Raw genomic sequence first — 25802 nt, 5'->3', positions numbered from 1 at the left:
TACAGGTGTGAGTCACCAGTGCCTGTCTACACAGTTTTAATTGTGTCAAATGTTTGATAATTAGCATTATAAGACTGTTGTATTCCAATTATTTGTTACTCTTGCATGTTTATTATTTTATAGAGAACTTATAAATAAGATTAGCATGCTCCTTGTGGAATCTTACTGACAGTTTGTTGACATTGATTTGCACTTACAAGTTTAATTGGGCATCTTTATATTGATGAGTCTTCATGAATTACCGGTGTGGATCTATTTAGGTAAAATATTAAGGTTTTCAGTAATAATCCATACTTTTTTTATAATTGTCTTGAACATGTATTATTTGTTTTATTTCTAACTTGTATGTATGCATGCACACGTGTGTGTGCTAGTCCTAGGGCTTTAACTCAGGGCCTCTGTATTGTCCCTGAGCTTTTTTTGGTCAAGGCTAGCACTCTGCCGCTTGAGCCATAGCTCCATTTTTGTCTTTTTGGTGGTTAATTGGTGATAGACTTTCCTACCGAGGCTGGCTTCAAAACATGAGCTTCAGATCTCAGCCTCTTGAGTAGCTAGGATTACAGGTGTGAGCCACTGGTGCCTGGCTTCTAGATAGTTTTGTGTGTATATTTATACTTTTTATTACTGTTATGATTTTAAAAAATTTATAATTGTTAAAGATTTAGAAAAAGCTGTTAGAGCTGAGCATTGGTGGCTCACACTTACAATCTAGCTACTCAGGAGGCTGAAATCTGAGGATCATGCTTTGAAGGCAGCCTAGGCAGAAAAGTCCATGAGACTTACCACCAATTAAGCAGCCAAAAAAACTAGAAATAAAGCTGTGGCTTAGTTGGTAGAGAGCTATCCTTGAGCAGAAAAAGCCAAGGAATAACACCCAGGCCATTCCAGGACCATCACACACAAAAAAACTTGTTTTTTGTATGAAAATTTGTATAAAACTTTTACTATATTTTCTTTTTTAGTAGTTTGATCATTGATTCTATTGAATTTTCTAGGTTGAAAAATAGATTGTGGGATTCTAATTGACTATTTTGTCTCTTTGTTTTTAGCTTGTATACTACATGTGTCTTTCTTGTCGTAATAATTTGGCTAGAACTTGGAGTGTAAATTTGAATAGTAGCAATGATGTTAGAATACTTATTACCTCCCTTTAGTGGGAATGCTTCTGAGATGTTATAATTATATATTATGTTTACTGTGGGTTTCTGGTACATGGGGAATTTTTATTAAGTGAATTTTCTTTAGTGCCTATTTATTTGTGACTTTTTTGTGTTACTACTGGGGCTTGAACTCATGGCTGGTGCTTTACCCCTTTAAGTTATGTCTTCTTACATTCTACTGGTTATTTGAAGATGGAGTGCCTGGCCTGGCTTTGAATGCCAATCCTTCAGAACTATTCTTAGCTATTTTTTGGGGTCAGTCATGGAACTTGAACTCTGAGCCTGGAAGCTCAACTCTTCAGCTCAAGGCTAGCACTCTACCACTTGAGCCACAGTGCCACTTCCAGCTTTTTCTGCTTATGTGGTGCTGAGGAATTGAACCTAGTGCCTCATGCATGCAAGGCAAACACTCTAACACTAACCCACCTTCCCAGCCCCATTATTTATATTTTTATTATACACCTGATATACAGAAGGGTTAGTTTCATAAGTCAGATAATGAATACATTTCTTTTTGGACAATGCCACCACTTCTTTTGTACTCTCTCTCTGTTCTTCCCTTTATTCTTGGCTTTTGAGAAGATTCAAATGAATCAGGCAGCAGTGGATCATGCCTGTAACTACTCTGGAGGCTAAGATCTGAGGATCATGGTTTAAAGCCAGCCCAGGCAGGGAAGTCCATGAGACTCATCCCCAGTTAACTATCAAAAAGCTAGAAGTAGAGCTGTGGACTCTTATCTCCAATTACCCATCAAAAAGCCAGAAGTAGACCTGTGGCTAAAGTGGTAGAGCAGTAGCCTTGAGCAAAAAAATCACAGGGAAAGTGCCCATGCCCTGAATTAAACCCCAGGACTAGCACACACAAAGCCAAGAACAGGTATAAAACGACCTTTTAATTTTTTTAATGAAGTAGTTGTACAAAGAGGTTATAATTCCATAAATCAAGTTATGTGTATAACACTTCTTGATCAGTGTCCCTCCCTTCCATCATTCTTCCACATTTTCTAACCTCCTATTCTACCCTCAAGTTATAGAGTTCAATTTTTCACATAATGTTCATTGAATATAATGACAGCATTTGCTTACCATTCATGTGTCCTTCATTTTCCTCCCACCAGGTCATGTAGGGATAGCAGTTGCTTTGGCATATCTAAGTTGGACATAGTTTTTTTTTTCCTTTACATTTGTATAAATAGCTTAAGTTTCTATTATGAAAATTTCAACTTGTATAATAGTGTACAGTTAACCCACATACACATATCCATGACAAAGTTTTAGTAGCCACCACATTTTGCCATGCTTCTTCATATGTCTCCTTTCTCTTGTGTGGAATAGATTGATCATGAGTATCATGATTTTAATCTAAATATTTCAGTATGTTTAAGAAAAGAATTATAGGGAGAAATGATCTTACATAATTGCAATGTCTTTATCACACTAGTCCTTAGAAAACACTCAATATCTCTAGTTGTTAAAAATGGTTTCTAATGAATTTTGTGGGAAATGGGATCTAATCAAGACCAACTTAGCGTGTGTGTGTGTGTGTGTGTGTGTGTGTGTGTGTGTGTGTGTGTGTGTGTGTGTGTGTGTGTGTGTGTGTGTGTGTGTGTGTGTGTGTGTGTGTGTGTGTGTGTGTGTGTGTGTGTGTGTGTGTGTGTGTGTGTTGTTTGTGGCGCTTGAACTCAGAGCCCAGACTGAGCTTTTGTACTTAAGGCTAGTGTTCTACCACTTTGAGCCACAGCTCTATTTCTGGTTTTCTGGTAATTAATTGGAGATAAGAGTCTCATGGACTTTCTGCCTGGGCTGGCTTTGAACTGCGATCCTCAGATCTTGGCCTGTTGAGTTGCTAGGATTACAGGTGTGAGCCACCAACGCCCAGCATATTATTATATTTATTATGTTTCTTTTACATCTGTGCATGTACTTGCATGTTCATGTCAGTCCTGGGGCTTGAACTTAGGACTTGGGAACTGTCCTTAAGTTCTATTTTTCTCGAGGCTAATGCTCTTGGATTTGAACTACAGTTTTATTTCAGGCTCTTTGATGGTTAATTGGAGATAGGAGTCTCTGGTCTTTCCTGTCTGGGCTGGCTTTGAAACTTGATTGCCTCTTGAGTAGTTAGGATTACAGGCATGAGCCATGGCCCCAGGCTCTTTTAAATCTTTTTTTTTTGTTAGTGGAGGGGCTTGATCTCTGCCTTCGTTCTGTCCCTTCAGCTCAAGGTAAGCACTCTACAACTAGAGCCACAGCACCACTTCCAGTTTTCTGGTGGTTAATTGGAGATAAGAGTTTCATGGACTTTCCTGTCTGGCCTGACTTCAGACTGTGATTCTCAGATCTAAACCTCCTGAGTAACTAGGATTACAGGCCAGAGGTGGCCAGCAAAATTTGCTGTTTTTAAGTATTAAGTTCAGTGGCCTTAAATAATTCAAGTTATTGTACTACCATCATCCATCTACCAAACTTTTCATTTTCCCAAGTGGAAACCAATAACATTGAACAATTTTTTTATTGCTCTTCCCTAGCCCCTAGTAAACACTACTTTGCTTTCTATCTTCCTGTATTTGATTACTCCAGGTACCCCATATAATTGGAATCGCATAATATTTGTTCTTTTGTGTCTAGATTATTTCGCTTGGTAATATGTCTTCAAGATCATTTATGTTAACATCATGTGTCAGACTTTGATTCAATCTGAAGGCTCAGTAATACTCCATTGTATGTAAACGCCATATTTCATTTGTCCACTAATGAATATTCAAGTTGATTCCAGTTTTTCATTTTCTTTTTCTTTGTGTGTGTGTGTGTGTTTGTGCACACATGTGTGTGCACCAGCCAGTGCTAGAACATGAACTCAGGGCCTATCACACTTAGCCTTTTCATTCAAGTCTAGCACTCTACCACTTGAGCCACACCTCTACTTCTGGCTCTGAAGCGTAATGGGGATGCAAGTCTCCATTTTTCTATTTGGGCTGGCTTCAAGCTGCAATCTTCAAATCACAGTCAGGATTACAGGCTTGAGCCTTCAGTTCTGGCTCTGAGAGGCTTTTTTGGGTGTGGGGGGGGAGTCCGGTCGTGGGGCCTGAACTCTGGGCCTGGGCGCTGTCCCTCAGCTCTTCAGCTCAAGGCTAGCGCTCTACCACTTGAGCCACAGCGCCACTTCTGGCTTTTTTTCTTTTTGCTTATGTGGTGCTGAGGAATCGAACCCAGGGCCTTAGGCATGCAAGGCAAGCCCTCTACCACTGAGCCACCTTCCCAGCCCTCTGAGAGGCTTTTATCTCCAACGAACTAGCAAATAAGGCAGAAGTAGATTTGTGGCGCAATTGGTTGAATTGACGTCATCTGTGTTGAAAGTCTGAGTGAGAGTATGAGGCCCTGTGTTCCAGTTCCAATACTGGCACAAAATAAAGTAATACCACATAGAAAGAAGGAAGTGGAATAAACTACTAGTAAAAGAAAGATAAATAATAAATAATAATAAATAAATTTTGCGGCTGGATTTCTAATGCAGGGAGGAGGATTATCTGCCAGAAACATACCAGTGTATTAAGTTGGAGGAAACTACCTGCAGAGCGTTAGCTTAGAGGGTCTTGTAATAGTCCCTGTGAACTTGTTGTCTGAGATCTTGCCTTGTCAGTCATCAATTGAGTATAAGCTTACAGGATGTTAAAGGGACCACCTCTGTATCTTACTTGGGTTGACATAAGACTCTATTCCTCCTAAGACCAGGTTGCTTACTGAATGACTGAATCACTGATGACAGAAGCTCAAGGCTTATGCGACAGTTTATAAGAAAAGTTCTACATCATCAGTTTTTGCCTTCTGATGGTTACAGAGGGCCTTGCTGTTGCTCCCTCCCTAGAAAAGGCTAGAATTAGATGCATAATAAGCATCGCTACCCTATGTCCCTGAGGGAGAAGTACAAGGTGTGTGAGACAGGATATAAAACAAAGTTCTACCCCAAAGCATTTTGCCTGCTCTGGTGGGTAGGGAGGAGGATGCAGGTGTCACTGAAGGGGCATTTGAAAGTACTGGGTTTGAAGTCAGGGCCTCGTGCTTGCTAGGTAAGTACTCCCCCATTGAATCATACACCTTCTACCAAGTATCTGTAAGTCTGTCACACTGCTATTCTGGATGTGCTGAGGATCTAGAGGTGTGGTTTTTCCTCTTTGACTGGGTTCCTTTTCCAGAGTGGTGGAATTAGGGAGTTCAGGTCTTTTGTATTGGGCTGTTGAGGAACCCCCCAGTACTTTCTTTTTTTTTTTTTTTTTGCCGGTCATGGGGCCTGAACTCTGGGTCTGGGCGCTGTCCCTCAGCTCTTCAGCTCAAGGCTAGCGCTCTACCACTGGAGCCACAGCACCACTTCTGGCTTTTTCTATTTATGTGGTGCTGAGGAATCGAACCCAGGGCCTCATGCTTGCAAGGCATGCACTCTACCGCTGAGCCACCTTCCCAGTCCCAGCCCCCCAGTACTTTCTGTGTCTGGTATTTCACACGTGTGTATTTAGCTTAGAGGGCACTGAAAAAAAATAAAAAGAAAGAAAGGAAAAAGTGGTGGGTGGGGAATGACAAGGGAACTTTGGTCCTGTCATGAAAGCTTTCCCCCACTGCTCCTTCTGACTGCAGTTTGTTCCTTGCTTCTTGATTTTAGATATTTGAGATTTAATATTTTGTTTTTCACTTTTCTCTCTATATACATTTTCTTTCTTTTCTTTTCTTTTTTTTTTTATGTCGATCATGGGTCTTGAACTTGGCCAGGGCACTATCCCTGAGCTCCTTCAACTTAAGGATAGTGCTCTACCACTTGAGCCACAGCACCACTTCCGGTTTTCTGGTGGTTTATTAGAGATAAGAGTTCACAGCCTTTCCTGCCCAGGCTGGCTTTGAACCACAATCCTCTGATCTCAGCCTCCTAAGTAGCTAGGATTATAGGCATGAGGCATCGGCACCTGGCTCCATATACATTTTCTTGTGTCTTTACCTAAGTCTTTTTTTTGAACCATACCTCTGTTGCAGGTGTGCAGTTGGGGGGTGATAGAAGAGTGGTTGTCAGCAGTTTGTCATCTTGGCTCCTGGAATCTGTGTGTGTGTGTGTGTGCGTGTGTGCGCGCACACGCTCTGGTCTTCCGGCTTGAACTCAGGTCTTTTTTCCTCAGGCATAATGTTCTACCACTTGAGCTACAGCTCCACTTCTGGCTTTTTTGTGTACTTGGAGATAAGTCTCAGACTTTCTTGCTCAGGCTGCTTCCAGATGCAATCCTCAGATCTCAGCCTTCTGAAGCAGCTAGGATTATAGTCATAAGCCATAATTGACAGGCTGGAAACTTTTTAAATGTATGTATGTATACTTGGGTATATGTATATATGTGTTCATATATACACATACAAACATAAAACATGTAATATAAAACATACACACACACACACACACACACACATATATCTTCTGGTGGTACTAGAGTTTGAACTCAGGGCCTCACATTTGCTAAGCTAGTACTCTACCACTTGAGCCAAGCCTTCAGCCTGGCATTTTGCTAGTTGGAGATGGAGTATAGAGATTTTTCCTTCCTGGGCCAGGCTCAATCCACCATCTTTTAGATCTCTCAATCTGGCCATTAATATGCTTGTTTGTTTCTGGTTTTATAAATGTGACCCTACAAGTATTTCAAAGGTTATTTTTTAGTATGAACCATACTCCATTTTTTGTTGTTGTTGGTTGTGGAGCTTGAACTTATGGCCTGGGAGTTTGTCCCTGGGTCTCTTTGTGATCAAGGCTAGTGATCTGCCACTTGAGCTACAGCACCACTTCTGATTTTCTGGTGGTTTATTGGAGATAAGAGTTTCATGGCCTTTCCTGCCCAGGCTGTCTTTGAACCATGGCCCTCAGATCTCAGCCTCCTGAGTAGGTAGGATTGCAGGTATGAGCTACTGGCGCCCTGCTCCATTCATTTTTATTTTTATTTTTTTTTGGGGTCCAGTTGTGGGGCCTGAATTCTGGGCCTGGGCGCTGTCCCTCAGCTCTTCAGCTCAAGGCTAGCGCTCTACCACTTGAGCCACAGCGCCCACTTCTGGTTTTCTGGTGGTTTATTGGAGATAAAAGTTTCATGGACTTTCCTGCCCAGGCTGGCTTTGAACCATGATTCTCAGATCTCAGCCTCCTGAGTAGCTAGGATTACAGGAGTGAGCCACCAGCACCCAGTTTCACTGCATTATTTTATTTTATTTGGGGGGGGGGGGGGTCCGGTCGTGAGGCCTGAACTCTGGGCCTGGGCGCTGTCCCTCAGCTCTTCAGCTCAAGGCTAACGCTCTACCACTCGAGCTACAGCGCCACTTCTGGCTTTTTTTTTCTTTTTGCTTATGTGGTGCTGAGGAATTGAACCCAGGGCCTCAGGCATGCAAGGCAAGCGCTCTACCATGGAGCCACCTTCCCAGCCCTTACTGCATTATTTTAAAAAGCTTCTATTTACTTAATTTATTCAATAAATATTTAATGGGTATCCAGTCTGTGCCAAACACTTTCTAGGTAGTTTTGTTCTAACAAGATGTGTCAGATAGTGCCACAGTGGCATGTAATCCAAACCAAAATTTTTGTGTTATGAAAAATTAAACACTTTATTAAGCACTTACTGGCAGAGTTCTGGAGATCAGCTGAGAGCTGATTAGAAGAGCTATATTGGCAACTGATTCAGGTTGAGGTGCTCCTGCTTTGTTTGCTAGGGTAGGTGGGTCTCATATATTTCTTAGTTCTTGAACCTGGGGACTGGGCTTTTTTTTGGGGGGGGTACGGTCATGGGGCCTGAACTCTGGGCCTGGGCGCTGTCCCTCAGCTCTTCAGCTCAAGGCTAGCACTCTACCACTTGAGCTACAGCGTTACTTCCAGCTTTTTTCTTATGTGGTGCTGAGGAATCGAACCCAGGGCCTCGAGCATGCAAGGCAAGTGCTCTACCACTGAGCCACCTTCCCAGCTCCCTGGGCTTAATTTTCTTGTGCCTTCTCTCATGACAGTGACAACATCACAACAGAGGACATGTCCAGTATGGGGTATATGGTTAGCCAGAGCAAGTCTCATGGCTGAGTTTAGAGATCAGATATGAAAATGAGTTCTATTTTTTTGTGTATGAAATTTCAGAGTTCATGACAAAGGCTGAACATTAGGCTCAGAAATTTCGTTTGTGAGAAATACAGATGAAGAAAAGCAGACATAATACATAAGTAGATTATCAAATATATTAAGTGATAAATCATATTGCAAAGAACAAAGTAAGTCCTAGAGGATAGTATGAAAATAATGCTAATGTGCAGGTAGGAATGAGAATCATAGTTTTTATATTTTTTTATTTTTTATTTTTGTCGGTCGTGGGGCTTGAACTCTGGGCCTGGGCGCTGTCCCTCAGCTCTTCAGCTCAAGGTGAGTGCTCTACCACTTGAGCTACAGCGCCACTTCCGGTTTTCTGGTGGTTTATTGGAGATAGGAGTCTCACAGTCTTTCCTGCCCGGGCTGGCTTTGAACCGCGATCCTCAGATCTCAGCCTCCTGGGTAGCTAGGATTACAGGCGTGAGCCACCAGCGCCCGGCATAGTTTTTATTTTTATTTATTTAATGTTGGTTGTGAGGCTTGAACTCAGGGCCTGGGCACTGTCCCTGAGCCTCTTTGTGCTCAAGTCTAGTGTTCTACCACTTGAGCCACAGCTCCACTTCTGCTTTTTTTTTTTTTTTTTTTTTTTTGGGTCCAGTCGTGGGCCTGAACTCTGGGCCTGGGCGCTGTCCCTCAGCTCTTCAGCTCAAGGCTAGCACTCTACCATTTAAGCCACTTCCGGCTTTTTTCTTTTTGCTTATGTGGTGCTGAGGAATCGAACCCAGGGCCTCATGCATGCAAGGCAAGCACTCTACCACTGAGCCACCTTCCCAGCCCATCCACTTCTGCTTTTTGAGTGGTTAATTAAACATAGTGTTTCAGGGGCCAGGCACCGGTGGCAAACATCTATAATCGTAGCTGCTCAGGAGGCTGAGATCTGAGGATCATGGTTCAAAGCCAGCCTGGGCAGGAAAGTCCAGGAGACTCTTATCTCCAAGATACCACCAGTAAGGCTGGGAAGGTGGCTCAGTGGTAGAGCACCTGCCTTGCATGCATGAGGCCCTGGGTTCAATTCCCCAGTACCACATAAGCAAAAAGAAAAAAAGCCAGAAATGGCGCTGTGGTTCAAGTGGTAGAGCACTAGCCTTGAGCTGAAGAGCTGAGGGACAGCGCCAAGGCCTAGAGTTCAGGTCCCACAACCCAAAAAACAAAAAACAAAAAAGAAAGAAAGAAACCACCAGTAGAGTGCTCGCCTTGAGCAAAAAAGCTTAGAGACAGCGCCCAAGCCCAGAGTTAAAGCCCCACAACAGACAAAACAAACAAACAAAAAAAAAAGAATCTCATGGGGACTTTACTGCCTGGGCTGGCTTCGAACCAAGATTCTCAGGTCTCAGCCTCCTGAGTAGCTAGGATTACAGGTGTGAGCCACTGGCACCCAGCTGAGAACCATGGTTTTAATAGTGGGAAACCTAGAAAGAGATCTGGCTTAGCATTTCTTCAGCCATTTTGAAAATATTTAAACAGATCTGGGAAAGAAAAGAATCTTCCTCAAAGTTGATGGCAGATACAAACAGACCTACAGCCTAATAAGCCTCTTCAACTTTTAGACTATTCTCCTTTTATGAAGGGTACCCAAAATACTTTGTGTAATGGCATTACAGTCATTGTGTTGTGTGTTACAGGTTTCTCCATTTTCTGAGATGTGTAGTCAGAAGAAAAGAAAAGATATGGAAGCTGCTTGTACTTGGAGTTTATTGTCTGAGAAGAAATGTAAGTAATTTCAAATAAGAGTGGGTATAACCTTAAATTCTACTGCTTCTCTGCATGGCCTCTGGGATTCTTCTGAGTGTTTAAATATTGGTTAAATGTGTATATGCATCATTTGAATATAATATTGACCTGTTAAAGTTCTTGAAATTGATGCCACAATTTTGGTTTACCCAAAGTGATGACAAAGACATATCAGCAAAGTAAAAACTGTGGTTCTAGTGGTTTGCATAATCTCTGAAACATTTGTCATCTTAAGGTACTCTTTTTGTTGTTGTTGGTTGTGAGGCTTGAACTCAGGGCTTGGGCACTGTCCCTGATCCTTTCTGCTCAAGGCTAGTGTTCTACCCCTTTGAGCCACAGCTCTGTTTCTCTTAAGGTAGTCTTAAGAGTCTCCCATGACTTGTAACTACAGCTTTTCCACAAGAGATAGCACAGAAAAGCAGACTCTTATGATGAACACAAACCAATTTTTCTCCCTTAGTCTTCCAATTGCCTGCTCATTTCCAGTGACTATAATGTCTGCCTCACTGGACCCTGCTTCCTCTTCTCCACCTTTACCTTCCATCTTTTAGTCACACCTACCCCACCATAGGTCTCATTCTTTTTTTTTTTTTTTCCCCCGGTCTGGTCATGGGGCCTGAACTCTGGGCCTGGGCGCTGTCCCTCAGCTCTTCAGCTTAAGGCTAGCACTCTACCACTTGAGCCACAGCGCCACTTCTGGCTTTTTTCTTTTTGCTTATGTGGTGCTGAGGAATCGAACCCAAGGCCTTGAGCATGAAAGGCAAGCGCTCTACCACTGAGCCACCTTCCCAGCCCAGGTCTCATTCTTTACAAGGTGTCCAAGTGGCAACAAACACCTATATGAAGGTAGAGAAGATATGTGTGTGCTTTTGTTTTTCAGTCGTGGGGCTTAACTTTGGCCTGGGAACTGTCCCTGAGCTTCTTTTGCTCAAGGCTAGCACTCTTCCATTTGAACCACAGTGCTACTTCTGGTTTTTTCTGTTTATATGGTACTGAGGAGTTGAACCCAGGACTTCATGCATGCTAGGCAAGCACTCTACCACAAAGCCACATTCTCAGCCCTGTGCTTGAATTTTTTATTTACCCATGTGTGCAAGTGTTTGGAATGAGTGTGTGCATGTATTTGTATAAAGGTCATAGTATGTATTCGTTTGGCTAATATTCAGCAATGCTTTATTCTCCTTATTATCAAGAAGGCTCAACAGAAGCAACAGTGGAAAGAAAAGTACCAGAAAAGTCACTTCAAATATTTCTTTTAAGTTCATACCTAAATATTCCTTATTAATTGTGATAGTATGGTTGCCAACTTTATTGGATTGAGAGATTCCTAACAAAATACTAAAGCATGCTTCTGGGTGTGTTTGTGAGGGTGTTTCCAGAGATGATTAAGGGGGAAAGACCTGCCTTCATTGTGGGTGGTAACATCTACTAGGCCGAGATAACAGGGGAAAAAAGAAGCCTGAGAAGTGAAGCTGTCCACTCAAAGTGATAGAGCACCAGCCATAAGCAAATGGAGTCAGAACCTAGGCTGTGGGTTCAAGCCCCATGGCTGGTACACAAAGAAAAGAAAAGAAGCCTGCTCACACAGGCTTACTGTCTCTTGTTTCTTGGCTGCCCTCCTATGTGCTTTCATCATGATGTTTAGTCTCACCACAGGCCCAGAAACAATGGAGCAAGGTGACCATGGACTGTTAACCTCTGAAATCATGAGCTAAAATAAATCCCCCCTCCTTTTAAAACTGTTTCCCTCAGGTATTTGCCAAAGCTATGAAAATCTGACTAACAAACATAGTTGTATAAATGAAAATGTTCACATCCTAACTATATCTATAAAGGAAGGTTTTATGCTTTATTTTATGTTAGCCATTAGTTATAAAATGCCTCTATAGATGGCATGTGTGGTGGTACATGCCTGAAATCCCAGCACTTGGGAGGCTAAGGTAGGAGAATTCCAAATTTGAGGTCAGCTTAGACTGCATAGCAAGTTCCAGGCTATCCAAGTCTTACACAGTAAGGCCCTGTACAAAAGAAAAGAAAAGAAAGCAAGAACAGGGGCTGGGAAGGTGGCTCAGTGGTAGAGCGCTTGCCTTGCATGCTCGAGGCCCTGGGTTCGATTCCTCAGTACCACATAAGCAAAAAGAAAAAAGCCGGAAGTGGCGCTGTGGCTCAAGTGGTAGAGCGCTAGCCTTGAGCTGAAGAGCTGAGGGACAGTGCCTAGGCCCAGAGTTCAGGCCCCACGACTGGACCCAAAAAAAAAAAAAAAAAAAAAAAAAGAAAGCAAGAACATTTTATAGGGAAGTTAGAAAAGATATGAGGTGATGATGTACTTTTTCATGGTTATTTCTGAGGCATGCAATGAAAATATCTGCTTATGTCCTGTTTCGGTATGAAGGTATATTCATGCTATTCCCAATTTCTTTTCCTCTCACAGCTGCTTCAAGTTCTCTGGCTTCCTGTTCAATGAAGGATCCTGCAGGTACATATCTTTTTGTCGTTTTTAAAAAAAATATTTTTATTGTCTTTAAGTAGTTGTAAAAAGGAGGTGCCACTTACCAAAGCAGTTTATGAATATTTGATCAATGTCACCCCTTTCAGCATTCTCACCCAACCTTGCCAAATCACCCCTTCCCTCACTTTTCTTTTTTTTGGGTCCGGTCGTGGGGCCTGAACACTGTCCCTCAGCTCTTCAGCTCAAGGCTAGCGCTCTACCACTTGAGGCGCAGCGCTACTTCTGGCTTTTTTTCTTTTTGCTTATGTGGTGCTGAGGAATCGAACCCAGGGCTTCATGCATGCAAGGCAAGCGCTCTACCACTGAGCCACCTTCTCAGCCCCCACTTTCCTTAATCTTTTAGGTTATGCATTGGATTTTTTGGTCATCCCTTCAACATCTTCAACCCCCCACCCTTTGACCCATCCCTTCCTTTATTTTTCTAAGTTCTGTGATATATACAATGAATTCTTGCCTACATTCTACTCCCTTTCCTCATTCATTTTTCTACCCCCTTCCATTGCAAATACCCATTTCCTGGTACTTATTTTATTGAGCTCTGACTTAGTGTTTGAAAAAAAATTACACTATTTGCGCTCTCCATAGAATCTATTATACTTAAATTAATTCATTTATAACTGCTTGCATACTTATATTTACTTATAGATTTATAGGAACAATTTTAGCTCCCACAAATGAAGGAAACCTTATAACCTGTGTTTTTTTTGGGTCTAGCTTACTTAACTCAATCCAATTTTTCCATGTCTTTCCATTTCATTACGAATGGTACTACAATCTCATTCTTTCTGATTACCATACATTTCTGTTTTAGAATTTATGTCTCTTATGAATCCAGTTTCTCACCCTTACCCTTCTCCATTTTCAACTCTTATTCACTGGGTTAACAACTGCTAATTTTTTGGCAGTATCTATGAAGCTCTGAGAAGCAAATATAACTTCTAAAACATGTAAGGTATATTCAAGTGAGTATTGAAATACTGAAAAGATCACTTATGGTGGTCATTAAGAGCTAGATGTAGAGGTTTTTTTTTTCTTTGTGCCAGTCCTGGCGCTTGAACTCTGTCTGGGTTCTGTCTCTGAGCTATTTTGCTCAAGACTAGCACTCTACTACTTGAACAACAGCTCCATTTCTGGCTTTTTGGTGGTTAATTGGAGATAAAAGAGTCTCAGGGATGTTCCTGTCTGGGCTGGTTTCAAACCGTAATCTGTGAATCTCAAGCTTCCTGAGTAGCTAGGATTATAGGTGTTAGGTGCCCAGCTGATGTAGAAATTTTAAATAGCTAAAAAAGACCAGTCCTCTTTGGGAATAGTTTAAATTGGGACTACTGAACACACCTAGTGTCCTGCTTCTGTGAATAAGGTCTTCCTGGAATACTGCTGTTATTCATTTACATGTTGTCTGTGGCTGCTTTTATGTTACCATGTCAACGTTGTTACTGAAAGAGATTGAAAAGCCCAAACCACTCAAGAAAATTTCCAGAAAATATTTGCCATGCCTTATCTGGATCAGCATCCAGACTGAGTTCTGTTTTCTTGGAGTTAATAACTTCATGGTTAGAAAAGAGTTTCTATAGTTGTAAGAACACAAAATACTGGATTAAACCAAGTTAAGCAGCTTTTAAAAAACATTGTAGGAGAGTAAAGAAGCTTTTCACACATGTGTGTTCAGATATTTTACTAAGAGGATTGAGGGTACATTGCCCTCATCTTAACTTTACTGTTCAACACCTTTTCAGAATAGCTCTCCTATTAATGTCTTGCAGAATAGTTTTCAAAAATGCTGATTTGGAAAATGCTGGGCTTTTTTTTTCAGGTTGCGGGGGGGGGGGGGGGAGGGTCTTGAACTCTAAGCCTGGGCACTGTCAGCTCTTCAGCTCTACCACTTGAGCCATAGCACCACTTCCGGTTTTCTGGTGGTTAATTGGAGATAAGTGCCTCACGGACTTTCCTGCCCAGGCTGGCTTTGAACTGCAATTCTCAGATCTCAGCCTCCTGAGTAGCTAGGATTACAGGTGCTAGCCACTAGCGCCTGGCAGAATGCCAGTTTTGATAATTCTCTTAACAAGAGGTTTGAATTCAGTGAGTTACTCAGACAAATCTGAATCTGAATTAAGCCTGCCATTTAAGATAATTGAATAAATTACCAAAAGCAATTGGCTATATAATTGTTGGGATTTGAGTTCAAAATAAAAATGCAGGATCCACCTTGTTCAGAGATTTAAGAATTTCAGTATAGCCTCAGAAGGGCATTAAAGCAAATATGGACCTTCTGAGCACAGAATGCTATGTGACCAAATGCACAGACTGCATTCTCATGAAGCCAGCCCTACTTGTACACTTGACCATCCCAAAGTGTCAAGGGTGAACATACCTGCATTATGGAATTATTGTGATAATTAACTATGTGTGAAGTGCCTAGTACAGTGTCTGGTACAGAATACACAATAATAAGTGACTTTTTTGAATGCAGAAACATTTATAGCCATAGTCAATAAATTGTTATTGAGTGTTAACTATGTTCTGGGTGTCATGCTGGATACCAAGATATTATGGTACAACAGTTAAGGTCCCTGTCACGATACATATTGTTAAGGAGAAAACACAAGCAATAAAACAGAAAACCAACAGTATGGTTATAAACTTTCCATAAGGTCTAGAAAAAGAAATAGTAGTAGATAGGATCTGCTGTAATTTTAGTGATCACACAAATTCTCTTTTGGAATGTAATTTTTCAGTTGAGGTCAGGCGGATGAGAAGGAAGTCTCCATGGGAAGAACAGGAGGAATCGTGTTCCAGGCAGAGAGAGTATGCAATTTAAATTTTTAATATTTACTTTTGATTATTATACAGGTGACATACAGAGGAGTTATAGTTACATAAGTCAGGTAAAGAGTACATTTCTTTCTGGACAATGTCACCCCTTCCCTTGCTCTCTTCCAGTTTTTCTCTCCTGTCCCTGCCCACATGTTGTATAGTTCATAAAAAAATACTATTATAAAGGTGCTATATGGAAGAGTTACAGTTTCATAAGTCAGATAAAAGGAACATTTGTTTTTGGACAATGTCAGCCTTTCCCTCTCTCTCAGTTTTTCTCCACCATCACCACCCATAAATTGTGTAGTTCATTTTCAACATAGTGTCTAGTGAGTAGTTCTGCTGCATTTGCTCACTCTTGTCCCATCATTTCTGTAAGCCCCCCCCCTTTATTCTCCCAAAGACAGACAAATGGAGAAACAAGACAAAATAAAGAAAACAAAAACAACAAAGAAAATACCTCTTGTTTTCATTTCCTAGAGTTCATTTTGATAAATATTAGTTTTATATGATCATTGGCACATAGGAGAATATGGCATTTTTTTTGTCCATCCTGGGGTTTGAGCTCAAGGCCTGGGTGCTGTTCCTGAGCTTTTTTGTGTTCAAGACTAGTACTCTACGACTTGAGCCACAGTGCCATTTCTGGTTTTTTTTTTGTGTGTGTGGTTAATTGGAGATAAAATTCTGACAGGGACTTTTCTACCCAGACTGGCTTTGAATTGTGATCCTCAGATCTCAGCCTCCTGAGTATCTAAGTGTGAGCCACTGGCACCTAAAGAATATGAAATTTTTATTTATTTATATATTTTTTGGTCGGTCGTGGGGCTTGAACTCTGGGCCTGGGCACTGTCCCTGCACTCTTCAGCTCAAGGCAAGCAATCTACCGCTTGAGCCACAGTGCCACTTTCGGTTTTCTAGTGGTTTATTGGAGATAAGAGTCTCATGGATGTTCCTGCCCAGGCTGGCTTTGAACTGCGATCCTCAGATCTCAGCCTCCTGAGTAGCTAGGATTATAGGCATGAGCCACTGGCTCCTGGCAATATGACATTTTTAAGACATAAAATTAAGCTAGTGGGCTGGGAAAGTGGCTCAGTGGTAGAGTGCTTGCCTTGTATGCATAAGGCCCTGGGTTCCATTCCTCAATAACACATAAGCAGAAAAAGGTGGAAGTGACACTGTGGCTCAAGTGGTAGAGTGCTAGCCTTGGGCTGAAGAGCTGAGGGACATCACCCAGGCCCACAGTTTAGGCCCTATGACTGGCAAAAAAAAAAAAAAAAATTAAGCTAGTGTTGCTAGGTGCTAGTGGCCCATGCCTGTAATCCTAGATACTGAGGAGGCTGTGATGTGGGGATATCTATTTGGAGCCAGCCTAGGCAGGAAAATCTGTGAGACTCTTAAATCTAATTAACCACCAAAAACAAGCTTGAAGTGGAGCTATGGTTCAAATGGTAGATCGCCAGCCTTGAGCACAAAAGCTAAGGAACAATGCTCAGGTCCTTGAATTCAAGCCTCAGTAACTCAGTAACCACACTTACTTTTATCAGAGACAGTAAGAAGAATGGTTTAAAATAGGGCTTTGGAAGAGGAGGTTGTTTAACTCATGGAGCACCTTGTAGAGTGAGGTAAGGATTTTAAATAGCATATCAACTATAATGAAAAGTTTGAAGGGAATTTGGATGAGATATTGACAGGATCAAATTAATATTTTCAGGAAATCTCTTTGATTTCTTGCAGTAGATGGGCAAGAGGGGACAAGTGGGAGGCTGTTTCAGCAGTCCAGAAGAGTTCATAGTGTGAGAGGACATATTGGAACACAAATAAATTTTAAGCTAATTTTTCTTCACAGAGCAGTTTATGAATACAATGGAACTTGATGTCACCCCTTTCAACATTCTCACCCATCCTTCCCAACCCATCCTGTCCCTCAATTTTTTTAAATTAGGTAGGATATACATTGATTTTGAAGGTGTAAATGGTAGTGTTTGTTAACTGATTGGTATAGACAGTTGAAAGTAATAATAAAAACAATAACTCCTAACATTTTTCAGAGGAAATAGATAGCAGCATTTAACTGATATGAGAGATGTCTAGGTAGAGTTGTCTTGGGAATGTGTGTGTGTGTTGAAATCAAGAGCTTAGGTTTAGATGTACAAAAGTTTGTAATTTTTTTCCTCATTTGTGGGGCCTGGGCATTGTCCCTGAGCTTTTGTTTAAGGCGAGCACTCTCCCACTTTGAGCCATAGTTCCCTTCCAGTTTTCTGGTGGTTAATTGGAGATAAGAGTCTCACAGACTTTTTTTTCCCAGGCTGGCTTTCAACTACGATCCTCAGCCTCCTGAGTAGCTAGGATTACTGGTGTGAGCCACTGGCATCTAGCACTTTAATTTTTTGTCTATGCTGGTCCTGACGCTTGAACTCAGGGCTTGGGTGCTGGCCCTTAGCTTTTTCACTCAAGGTTAGAGCTTTACCACTTAAGCCATAACTCCACTTCCAGCTTTTGTAGATAAGTCCCACAGATTTATTTTTACCTATACTGGCTTCAAACCATGATTCTCATATCTCAGCCTCCTGGGTAGCTAGGATTTAGACTATCAGCTAGGATTTTAGCTACCAGCGCTCAGCTTTAGATGTATAAAATTTGAGGAGCTTTTGAGGCATCCAAGGAGAGATATGGTATTAATGGTTGTGTAAGTCCTAGCTGTAGTTTTCCATGACTGTAACTTACTTACCCTTTGTTGTCGCATTAGATTATCGGGAAATGTACCGAAGACATCTAAGAGAAAAATACCTAAAAACAGGACCTGATAAATGTTTACCCCATTGCAAGCATATAGATACACGGCTACTTCTTGTAAAAGAGTATGGTATATCAGAAAAGACTTCCTGTGGAGTGCCTCAGCAAGATCGTTTTCTTGAGATGGAACACATGTTTGATCCTGATGAACCAGGCTGCAACTCCTCCAAAACAGTGGTGCTTCAGGGATGCCCAGGGAGTGGGAAAACAGCGATGGTGCACAAGTTCATGTTTGATTGGGCAGCAGGAATGGTTACTCCAGGCAGATTTGACTATCTCATCTATGTCAACTGCAGAGAAATAAGCCATAATGCTCCTATTAGTGCTATTGATTTGATCACCAACACTTTTCAAGATATAAAAGAACCAATCCTGGATATTATCATTGAATATCCAGAGAAGCTTCTGTTCATTCTTGATGGGTTTCCTGAGCTGCCATACATTTTCTGTGAGCATGAAGATGATCTGAGTGATAATCCCCAGGAGAAGAAGCCAGTGGAGTCTCTTCTGTGTAGTTTCGTAAAGAAAACACTATTTCCTGAATCTTCTCTCCTGATAACTGCCCGTCTTACAGCCATGAAGAAGCTCCACTCTTTGTTAAAACAACCTATCGAGGCAGAGATCCTGTGGTTTCGAGATGCTGAAAAGCGAGCATATTTCTTGAGTCAGATATCAGGTGCTAATAGAGCAATGAGTGTCTTTTATGACTTGCGAGACAATGAATACCTTGACATTATATCCTCACTGCCCATTGTCTCTTGGATGTTGTGCAGAGTCCTGCAGTCACAGGATGACGAAGATAAGAATCTTATGAGGTCACTGCATACCATGACTGGTGTGTATCTGTTCTATTTTTTGAAGTGCCTCCGAAACCTTAGAGGCATCCCGATGTGGATGGGACAGAGTTGTCTGCAGGGCCTTTGCTCTCTGGCTGCAGAGGGACTGCAGAACCGTCAGGTTCTGTTTTCAGTCAGTGACCTCCAAAGACACGGGATAGGAATTAATGATGCCAGTTGTGATTTTCTCAATCACTTCTTAAAAAAAGTGGAAGGGGATATTAATATCTATACCTTCCTTCACTTCAGTTTCCAAGAGTTCTTAACTGCCGTGTACTATGTCCTGAAGAATGATGACTGCTGGGTAGCTTTTAATCAAGTTGGGAAAACATGGCAAGAAATATTCCAACAAGTTGGAAAAGGTTTTTCCTCACCAACCATACAATTCCTATTTGGACTCATACATAAAGGGAAGGAAATGGTTGTAAAAAATGTTTTTGGAAGACAAATCTGTCAAGAACTTGAAGAAGAGTTGTTGAAATGGACTGAGACAGAAATGAAGGATAAAACTGCCCGGTTACAGATAGAGCCAGTTGACTTGTTTCACTGTTTGTATGAGATGCAGAACACAGAATATGCAGGGAAGATAGTTGATCATTTAGAGTCACTTGTGCTGCTCCAAGCTACCTATACAAAAATGGACACCTTGGCTATGTCATTTTGTGTCAAGAATAGTCACCGTGACCTGTCAATGTCTCTCAAGTGTCAGCACCTTCTTGGGTTTGAAGAGGAAATACATACGTCACTATTCATGCCACCATCCATGCCAACAGCATCAAATGTATCATTTAATCAGTGAGTATATTCATGGCTTTTCCTCATTGTTGGCCTTTATAAACAGGGGGCCACTTGCTTATGTCATATAACACCTAGCATTGGCAATAAAGAGTGGTTTTAAGTTTCTCTATTTTCTGTCAGTACAATAAGCGTTTATTGATTATCATGCATTCATCACTGGCCTAGACAGACCATGAAGGAAGCTAACATTTTTGAGCACTTACGCCACACACTTGAACTGGCCACCATTAAATGTGCATGCCTGCACAGGTCTGTGTGTATGTGTATATGTATGTATGTGTATGAAGTCTTCATTGCCACTCTGTGAATGTGCTATGTAATTATCAAGTGTTGTGAGCATTTAAAGTCGTCAAGGATGTCAGTGAGCACTCAGTTATTTTGGTGTAGATGACTGTTCTGGAAAAGATAGTATACCTAACATCAGATTGGTTGTGATTTTTCTTTACATCTACTGAAATAGCCTCAAATAGCTCCTTGTTAGTAAAGGTAAGAGTTATATTTCTGTATACCTTTTTTGGTGCCTGTCCTGTGATTTGAATTCAGAACATGGATATTGTCCCGAGCTTTGGTGCTCATGCCTAGCACTCATATTATTTGAGCTTCAGCTCCATTTTTCTATGTATATCTACTGGAAAGCCTGGGTTCTGTCCATGAAACCTTCTAAGAGGGACAAGTCTGAAGTTCAAAGAGACTTAAGTAAACCACTTTTATAATATGGACCCCATAGATTCTGTAAAATATGCTACTGACTTACTGACAAAATCCACAAAGAAATCTTATTAACCTGTCTATCCTCAGTATCTGAGTTAAGATGGGAAATGCCTCTCTCTTAGTTGTAGGGCCAGGTAGGAGAATGACACTAGTTATGATGGCATATGTCTATAATCCTAACTACTCTGGAGGTGGAGGTAGGAGAATGGCTACTTCAAGTCCAGCATGATAAAGTTAATGAAACCTTATTTTTCTCTACACACACACACTCTCTCTCTCTCTCTCTCTCTCTCTCTCTCTCTCTCTCTCTCTCTCTCTCTCTCTCTCTCTCTCTCTCTCTCTCTCTCTCTCTCTCTCTCTAAAACAAAAAGGTTTAGGGGCATAGCTGAAATACTAGGGTACTTGCCTAGGATCGCAAGGCCCTGAGTACTGCGAAAAGGCTCTACTTGTGGAGTATGCACACCCATGTCTGTCCTATAGTTGTATAAGTGTGTTTAACGAAATATGGAAGGAAATGGAGATGGAACAGAATTGGAGGGGAAATGGGTTAGAGAGGTTGAATTACAAAGGTCTCTTCAACATAAAGACAGCTTCAATTCACCTGTCTATTGCCAAGCAAAATAATGGGAAAATTAAAATATTGATGAAAACAAGTGTTTTCTTATTCTCCGTTTTTGGAAAGCTAGCTTAAGATAAAGTACCCCCTATATCCCCTTAAAATGATTTAAAAAATTATTTCATTTTTATTTTTTAAGTGCCAGTCCAGGGGCTTGAATTCAGAGGCTGGACACTGTTCCTGAGCTTTTATGCTGAGGGCCAGTGCTCTACCATTTTAGGTACAGTTCTGCTTCCCACTTTTTTTAGTTAATTGGAAATAAGAGTCTCACAGATTTTCCTGTCAAGGCTGGCTTTAAATCATTACCCTCAGAAGCCTTCTGAGTAACTAGGATTACAGGTGTGAACCACCAGTGGCCCTTTTCCCAGCCCTACATCTTAATGTCTTCATGGGAGAGCTTAAATGCCTGCCAAAAAATTTACTTAAAACACCCCTTTCCCAAGTGTGCTGGCTAAGTGAGATTTTACTATTGATCTTACCTGGTTTTCAAGTATAGTCATTACTTCTGTTAGTACAGACAAAAAATAAGTTACATAGTGAAGGTTGCTTAGGAAAGTTATGACCTCGAAGACCATCTGGACAATAGTGATTTCAATACATGTCATTGTGCCTACCTAGCATATAGGAAAGAGCATAACTTTATACTTCTGCAAGTTTTAAGTTATAAATTAGTACTAGTATGACAAAAAGCTAAAAGGAAGCTTTTACTTCAAGTTTTGTTCTAAATTCTGTTTTCTTATCTCTTTTAGCTCCTTTCTGCTGCATAATCAGCATTTGTCCCAGCTACATTTCCTCTGCCAAGCACTACGTGATCCAGCCTGTAAAATCAAAGACCTGAAGTAAGTTGAATTTGGCTTTATAATTTATAGTACTGAAGGTAAAAACTTAGGTCGCTAGAAAACACCCTCTCAGCTGACTAGAGCTGATAACTAAGTATAACTAGTGTTAGCTTGTCCTTACACTGAGCAAGCAAATGAAAAGATGTTATAAGTCCAGAAAAGGATGTAAAGAAGGAGTCAGTCACACATTTCTGCTCATCCCTACTGTCTTTCCTGCCTTAATACATGTAATTCTGTAATGATTGGTGGCTGCTTGTAACCCTGAAAGACTTTCCTACATTTGGGTATTACAAGAGGAATCCTTCTTTTCTTTTTCTTTTTTGTGAGTCATGGAGCTTGAACTCTGGCCTGGGTACTGTCCCTGAGCTTTTTAGCTCAAGGCTAGTGCTCTACCACATGAGCCACAGTGCCACTTCCAGTTTTCTGAGTGGTTTATTGGAGATAAGAGTTTCATGGAGTTTCTTGGACGTTTTTGCCTGGACTGGCTTTGAACCATGATCCTCAGATCTCAGCTTCCTGAGTAGCTAGGAATACAGGCATGAGGACTCCTTTTTTAAAAAAATATTTTTTAATTATTATTATAAAGCTTCTATACAGAGCAGTTTCAGTTACATAAGTCAAGTAAGGAGTACATTTCTTTTTTTTTTTCTTAAGTCGGTCATGGGGGTTTGAACTGGGCATTGAACTGGTCTGGGCATTGTCCCTGTGCTTTTTTCTCAAAGCTACCACTTTGAGCCATAGTGCCACTTCCAATTTTCTGGTGGCTAAGTAGAGATAAAAGTCTCACAGACTTTCCTGCTCTAGCTGTCATTGAAGCTTGATCCTCAGATCTCAGCCTCCTGAGTAGCTAGGATTACAGGCATAAGCCACTGGTGCCAGGCAAGAGTACATTTCTTTTTGGACAATATAACCCCTTCCCTCACTCTCCCAGTTTTCCTCTCCTGTCCCCACCTACAAGTTATATGGTTCATTTTCAACATAATGTCTAGGGAGTACCACTGCTGTATTTGTTTATTCTTTTCCCCTCCATTTCTCTGCTTCTCTCTTACCCACCCAAAGACAGATAAATACAACCAAGACAAAAAGAAAAGAAAACAACACTGAAGAAAAAAATTGTTTCCATTTCCTGGAATTCATTTTGATAAATATTATTTTATATGATTAGAGGCACATAGGCATTGAGACTTTAATTGGTTCTTACCTTACTCCGTGCAGTATGTAGATCCTTTCCTCTCCACTTCCCATCCTCTACCCTCACAGTTATTTCTGTAAGTGCCCAAAGAAGCTCCCACCCCACCCCCTGGCCCTGCCCTGTGTCCTCACTTTCAAGTCTTTGTCCCACCTCACAGTCACAAAACCAGGGGTTCCTTTGCCTTCCTATTCCATTTCCATACACAGTCATGTCTAAGTCCTTGTCCTTCCTAACCTAGAGGAAGCAATACCCTTTCCAAACCCACTCAAATGAGTAAATTCATTGCCTTAGTGGATTTTTTTTGCTAGTCCTGGGGCTTAAACTCAGGGCCTGGGCACTGTCCCTAAGCTTCTGTATGCTCAAGGCTAGTGCTCTACTACTTGAGCTATAGCACCACTTCTGGCTTTTTTTGTTTATGTGGTACTGAGGAATCAAACCCAGGGCTTCATGCATGCTAGGAAAGCACTCTACCATTAAGCCACAGTCTCAGTCCCATAGTGGATTTTTGTGGACATTAATTTTACTTATGCAATATTGCCCTGTATTCCACCCCACCTCCCAGTGGTACAACCCCCATTCCTGGATAATACCCTGTTTACTAAATGTCTTCAGAGAGATTTTCCTGTTTGTACTCAAATATGAATTTGTAATGTAAGGCAAGTAAAAGTATATGTATGGTACCTATAGGGACACTTAGAAAGAACTTTTGGTGGCTTTGTTTTACATGAAACAAAAGTGATCTTGTTGCCAAGTACAAGTGGTTCACATCTGTAATCCTAGGCTGAGATTGGGAGGATTGGCGTTCAAAGACATCCTGGGCTGGCCCAACTGGTAGAGTGCCAGCAAGCCAAGAAAATTGGAGGCCTCTGCGTTTAAGCTCTAGTACTGGCAAAAAATGTCTGTCTGTCTGTCTGTCTGTCTGTCTGTCTGTCTGTCTATATCTATATTTTATAGCATTAGAGTATCCCTCCTGGGACTACCAATCTCCCTTTCCAGTGCACCTTCCTGGACCCCTACTCCTATCCCAAACCAAAGGGGTTTGTTTCAGTTGGTCCCTATTTGAATAGGGTCTTCTATTCAGTTTCATGATCCTTTCCTTCACCTACCCTATTTCTCAAACACATTTCCACAGTTACTTCAAGTTTATCATTCCTCAGAAGTCAGCATTTAATCTTCTACCATGGCTCACTTTTAGGTGCCTTGTCTATCATCCAAGTGCAGGCAGGACCTCCCCCTTGCTTTCCCACATTCTAGACACATAATTGATAACCTCTCTCTTCTCTGTCCCAGAAGAACAAATAATCTTTCTAAATTCATCCCAGAAAATAAATTCACATTTATTTTTTTAACTTTTGTGAGTATTTTATCATTTTATTTGACAAAAGTGTGTAAAAGTAGTAAAGGGCTCTATTCCACCCCCATACCACCTACCACCTCATACTCTGGTACCTTATTGCCTCTTATCCTGCCTCTGAACCTACTCTCTCAAGGTTAATCCTGTATTTGCTAAACATGTACCCTCTATACCTTTCCTGTACATATACATAGTTCTACAAACACACATCTTTGTATGTATATATATTTTTATAGAGAATTTATTTTAAAGGGATTTTTTAAAGTGAATGCTGGGCACCAGTGGCTCACTCCTATAATCCTAGATACTCAGACTGAGATCTGAAGATCACAGTTTGAAACTAGCTGGGGTAAGAAAGTCCATGACATTCTTATCTCCAATTAACAAGCAAAATGGCTGGAAGTAAAGCTGTGCCTCATGTGGTAGGTGGCTACACTTGAGCAAAAAATAATTAGACATAAATACAGCACCCAAGCCCAGAGTTCAAACCCAAGGACAGGCACATGTACAAAACAAGTGACCTTGTATGACTTAAAAAAGTGTAGCGATAGAACAGCCACACCTCTAATGCAGTGTTCATTTCTTGTACCCTCCACCCTTCCACTGTCTCCTCCAGTTCAGGTTTCTCTGATGTTCAGTGTTCCCTCTGTCAACCATGCATCTCCTTTCCTTCCTACTCTTCACAGCCAGGCCCTAGAAGAAGAGCGCCCCCTGGGGGCCCCACTTCCTCACTTATCGCTCCTCAGTCCTGGCCCTTTGGCTTCTACCCTGTCATTGCTCTGAATTTGCTTGAAGAGCCAAAATAAATGCCAGAACCACTCACTGACTTTACTTTCCTGCCACACAGGGCCCCTCAGCCTTTGTGACCTTCTCAATTTTTTTGTGCCAGTCCTGGGACTTGAACTCAAGACATGGGCACTGTCCCTGAGCTTCTTTTTGCTCAAGGCTGGTACTTGACCACTTAGCCACAGCTGTACTTCCAGCAGTTTTCCTGAGTAGTTTATTTAAAGATCAGAGTCTCATTCTGTAGAGCTATGGCTCAAGTGGTAGAGTACTGACCTTTAGCAAAAATGCTCAGAAACAGTGCCTCAGCCCTAAGTTCCAGCCCCAGGATTACTAGCAAACACACACACACACACACATACAACACACACACACACACACACACACACACACACACACACACACACACACACACACACACACACACACACAATCTTTAACTGGACATCAGTGGCTTAGACCTGTAATCCTAGCTACTTAGGAAGCTGAGATCTGAGAATCATGGTTTGATGCCAGCCTAGGCAGGAAAGT

At 41.4% G+C, this 25802-nt stretch overlaps 1 protein-coding gene across 1 annotated transcript in view; it reads left to right on the top strand.

Annotated features, from left to right (window-relative positions):
* LOC138840137 (NACHT, LRR and PYD domains-containing protein 12-like) overlaps positions 1-25802 on the top strand; it is a 55081-nt gene that overhangs the window by 5497 nt on the left and 23782 nt on the right. The window contains exons 2-5 of the mRNA XM_070039944.1: positions 9918-10005; positions 12458-12502; positions 18096-19773; positions 21853-21942. Coding sequence (XP_069896045.1) covers positions 9936-10005; positions 12458-12502; positions 18096-19773; positions 21853-21942 — 1883 coding nt within the window. The 5' untranslated portion in view covers positions 9918-9935. The remainder of the gene's footprint in view (positions 1-9917; positions 10006-12457; positions 12503-18095; positions 19774-21852; positions 21943-25802) is intronic.

This window comes from Dipodomys merriami, unplaced genomic scaffold (assembly GCF_024711535.1).
Source record: "Dipodomys merriami isolate MVZ:Mamm:240054 unplaced genomic scaffold, mDipMer1.0.p SCAF_3, whole genome shotgun sequence".
In the NCBI taxonomy this organism is placed as follows: Eukaryota; Metazoa; Chordata; class Mammalia; order Rodentia; family Heteromyidae; genus Dipodomys; species Dipodomys merriami.
The sequence above is the reverse complement of the archived record's forward strand: the minus strand, read 5'-3'. Positions and strand labels throughout refer to the sequence as shown.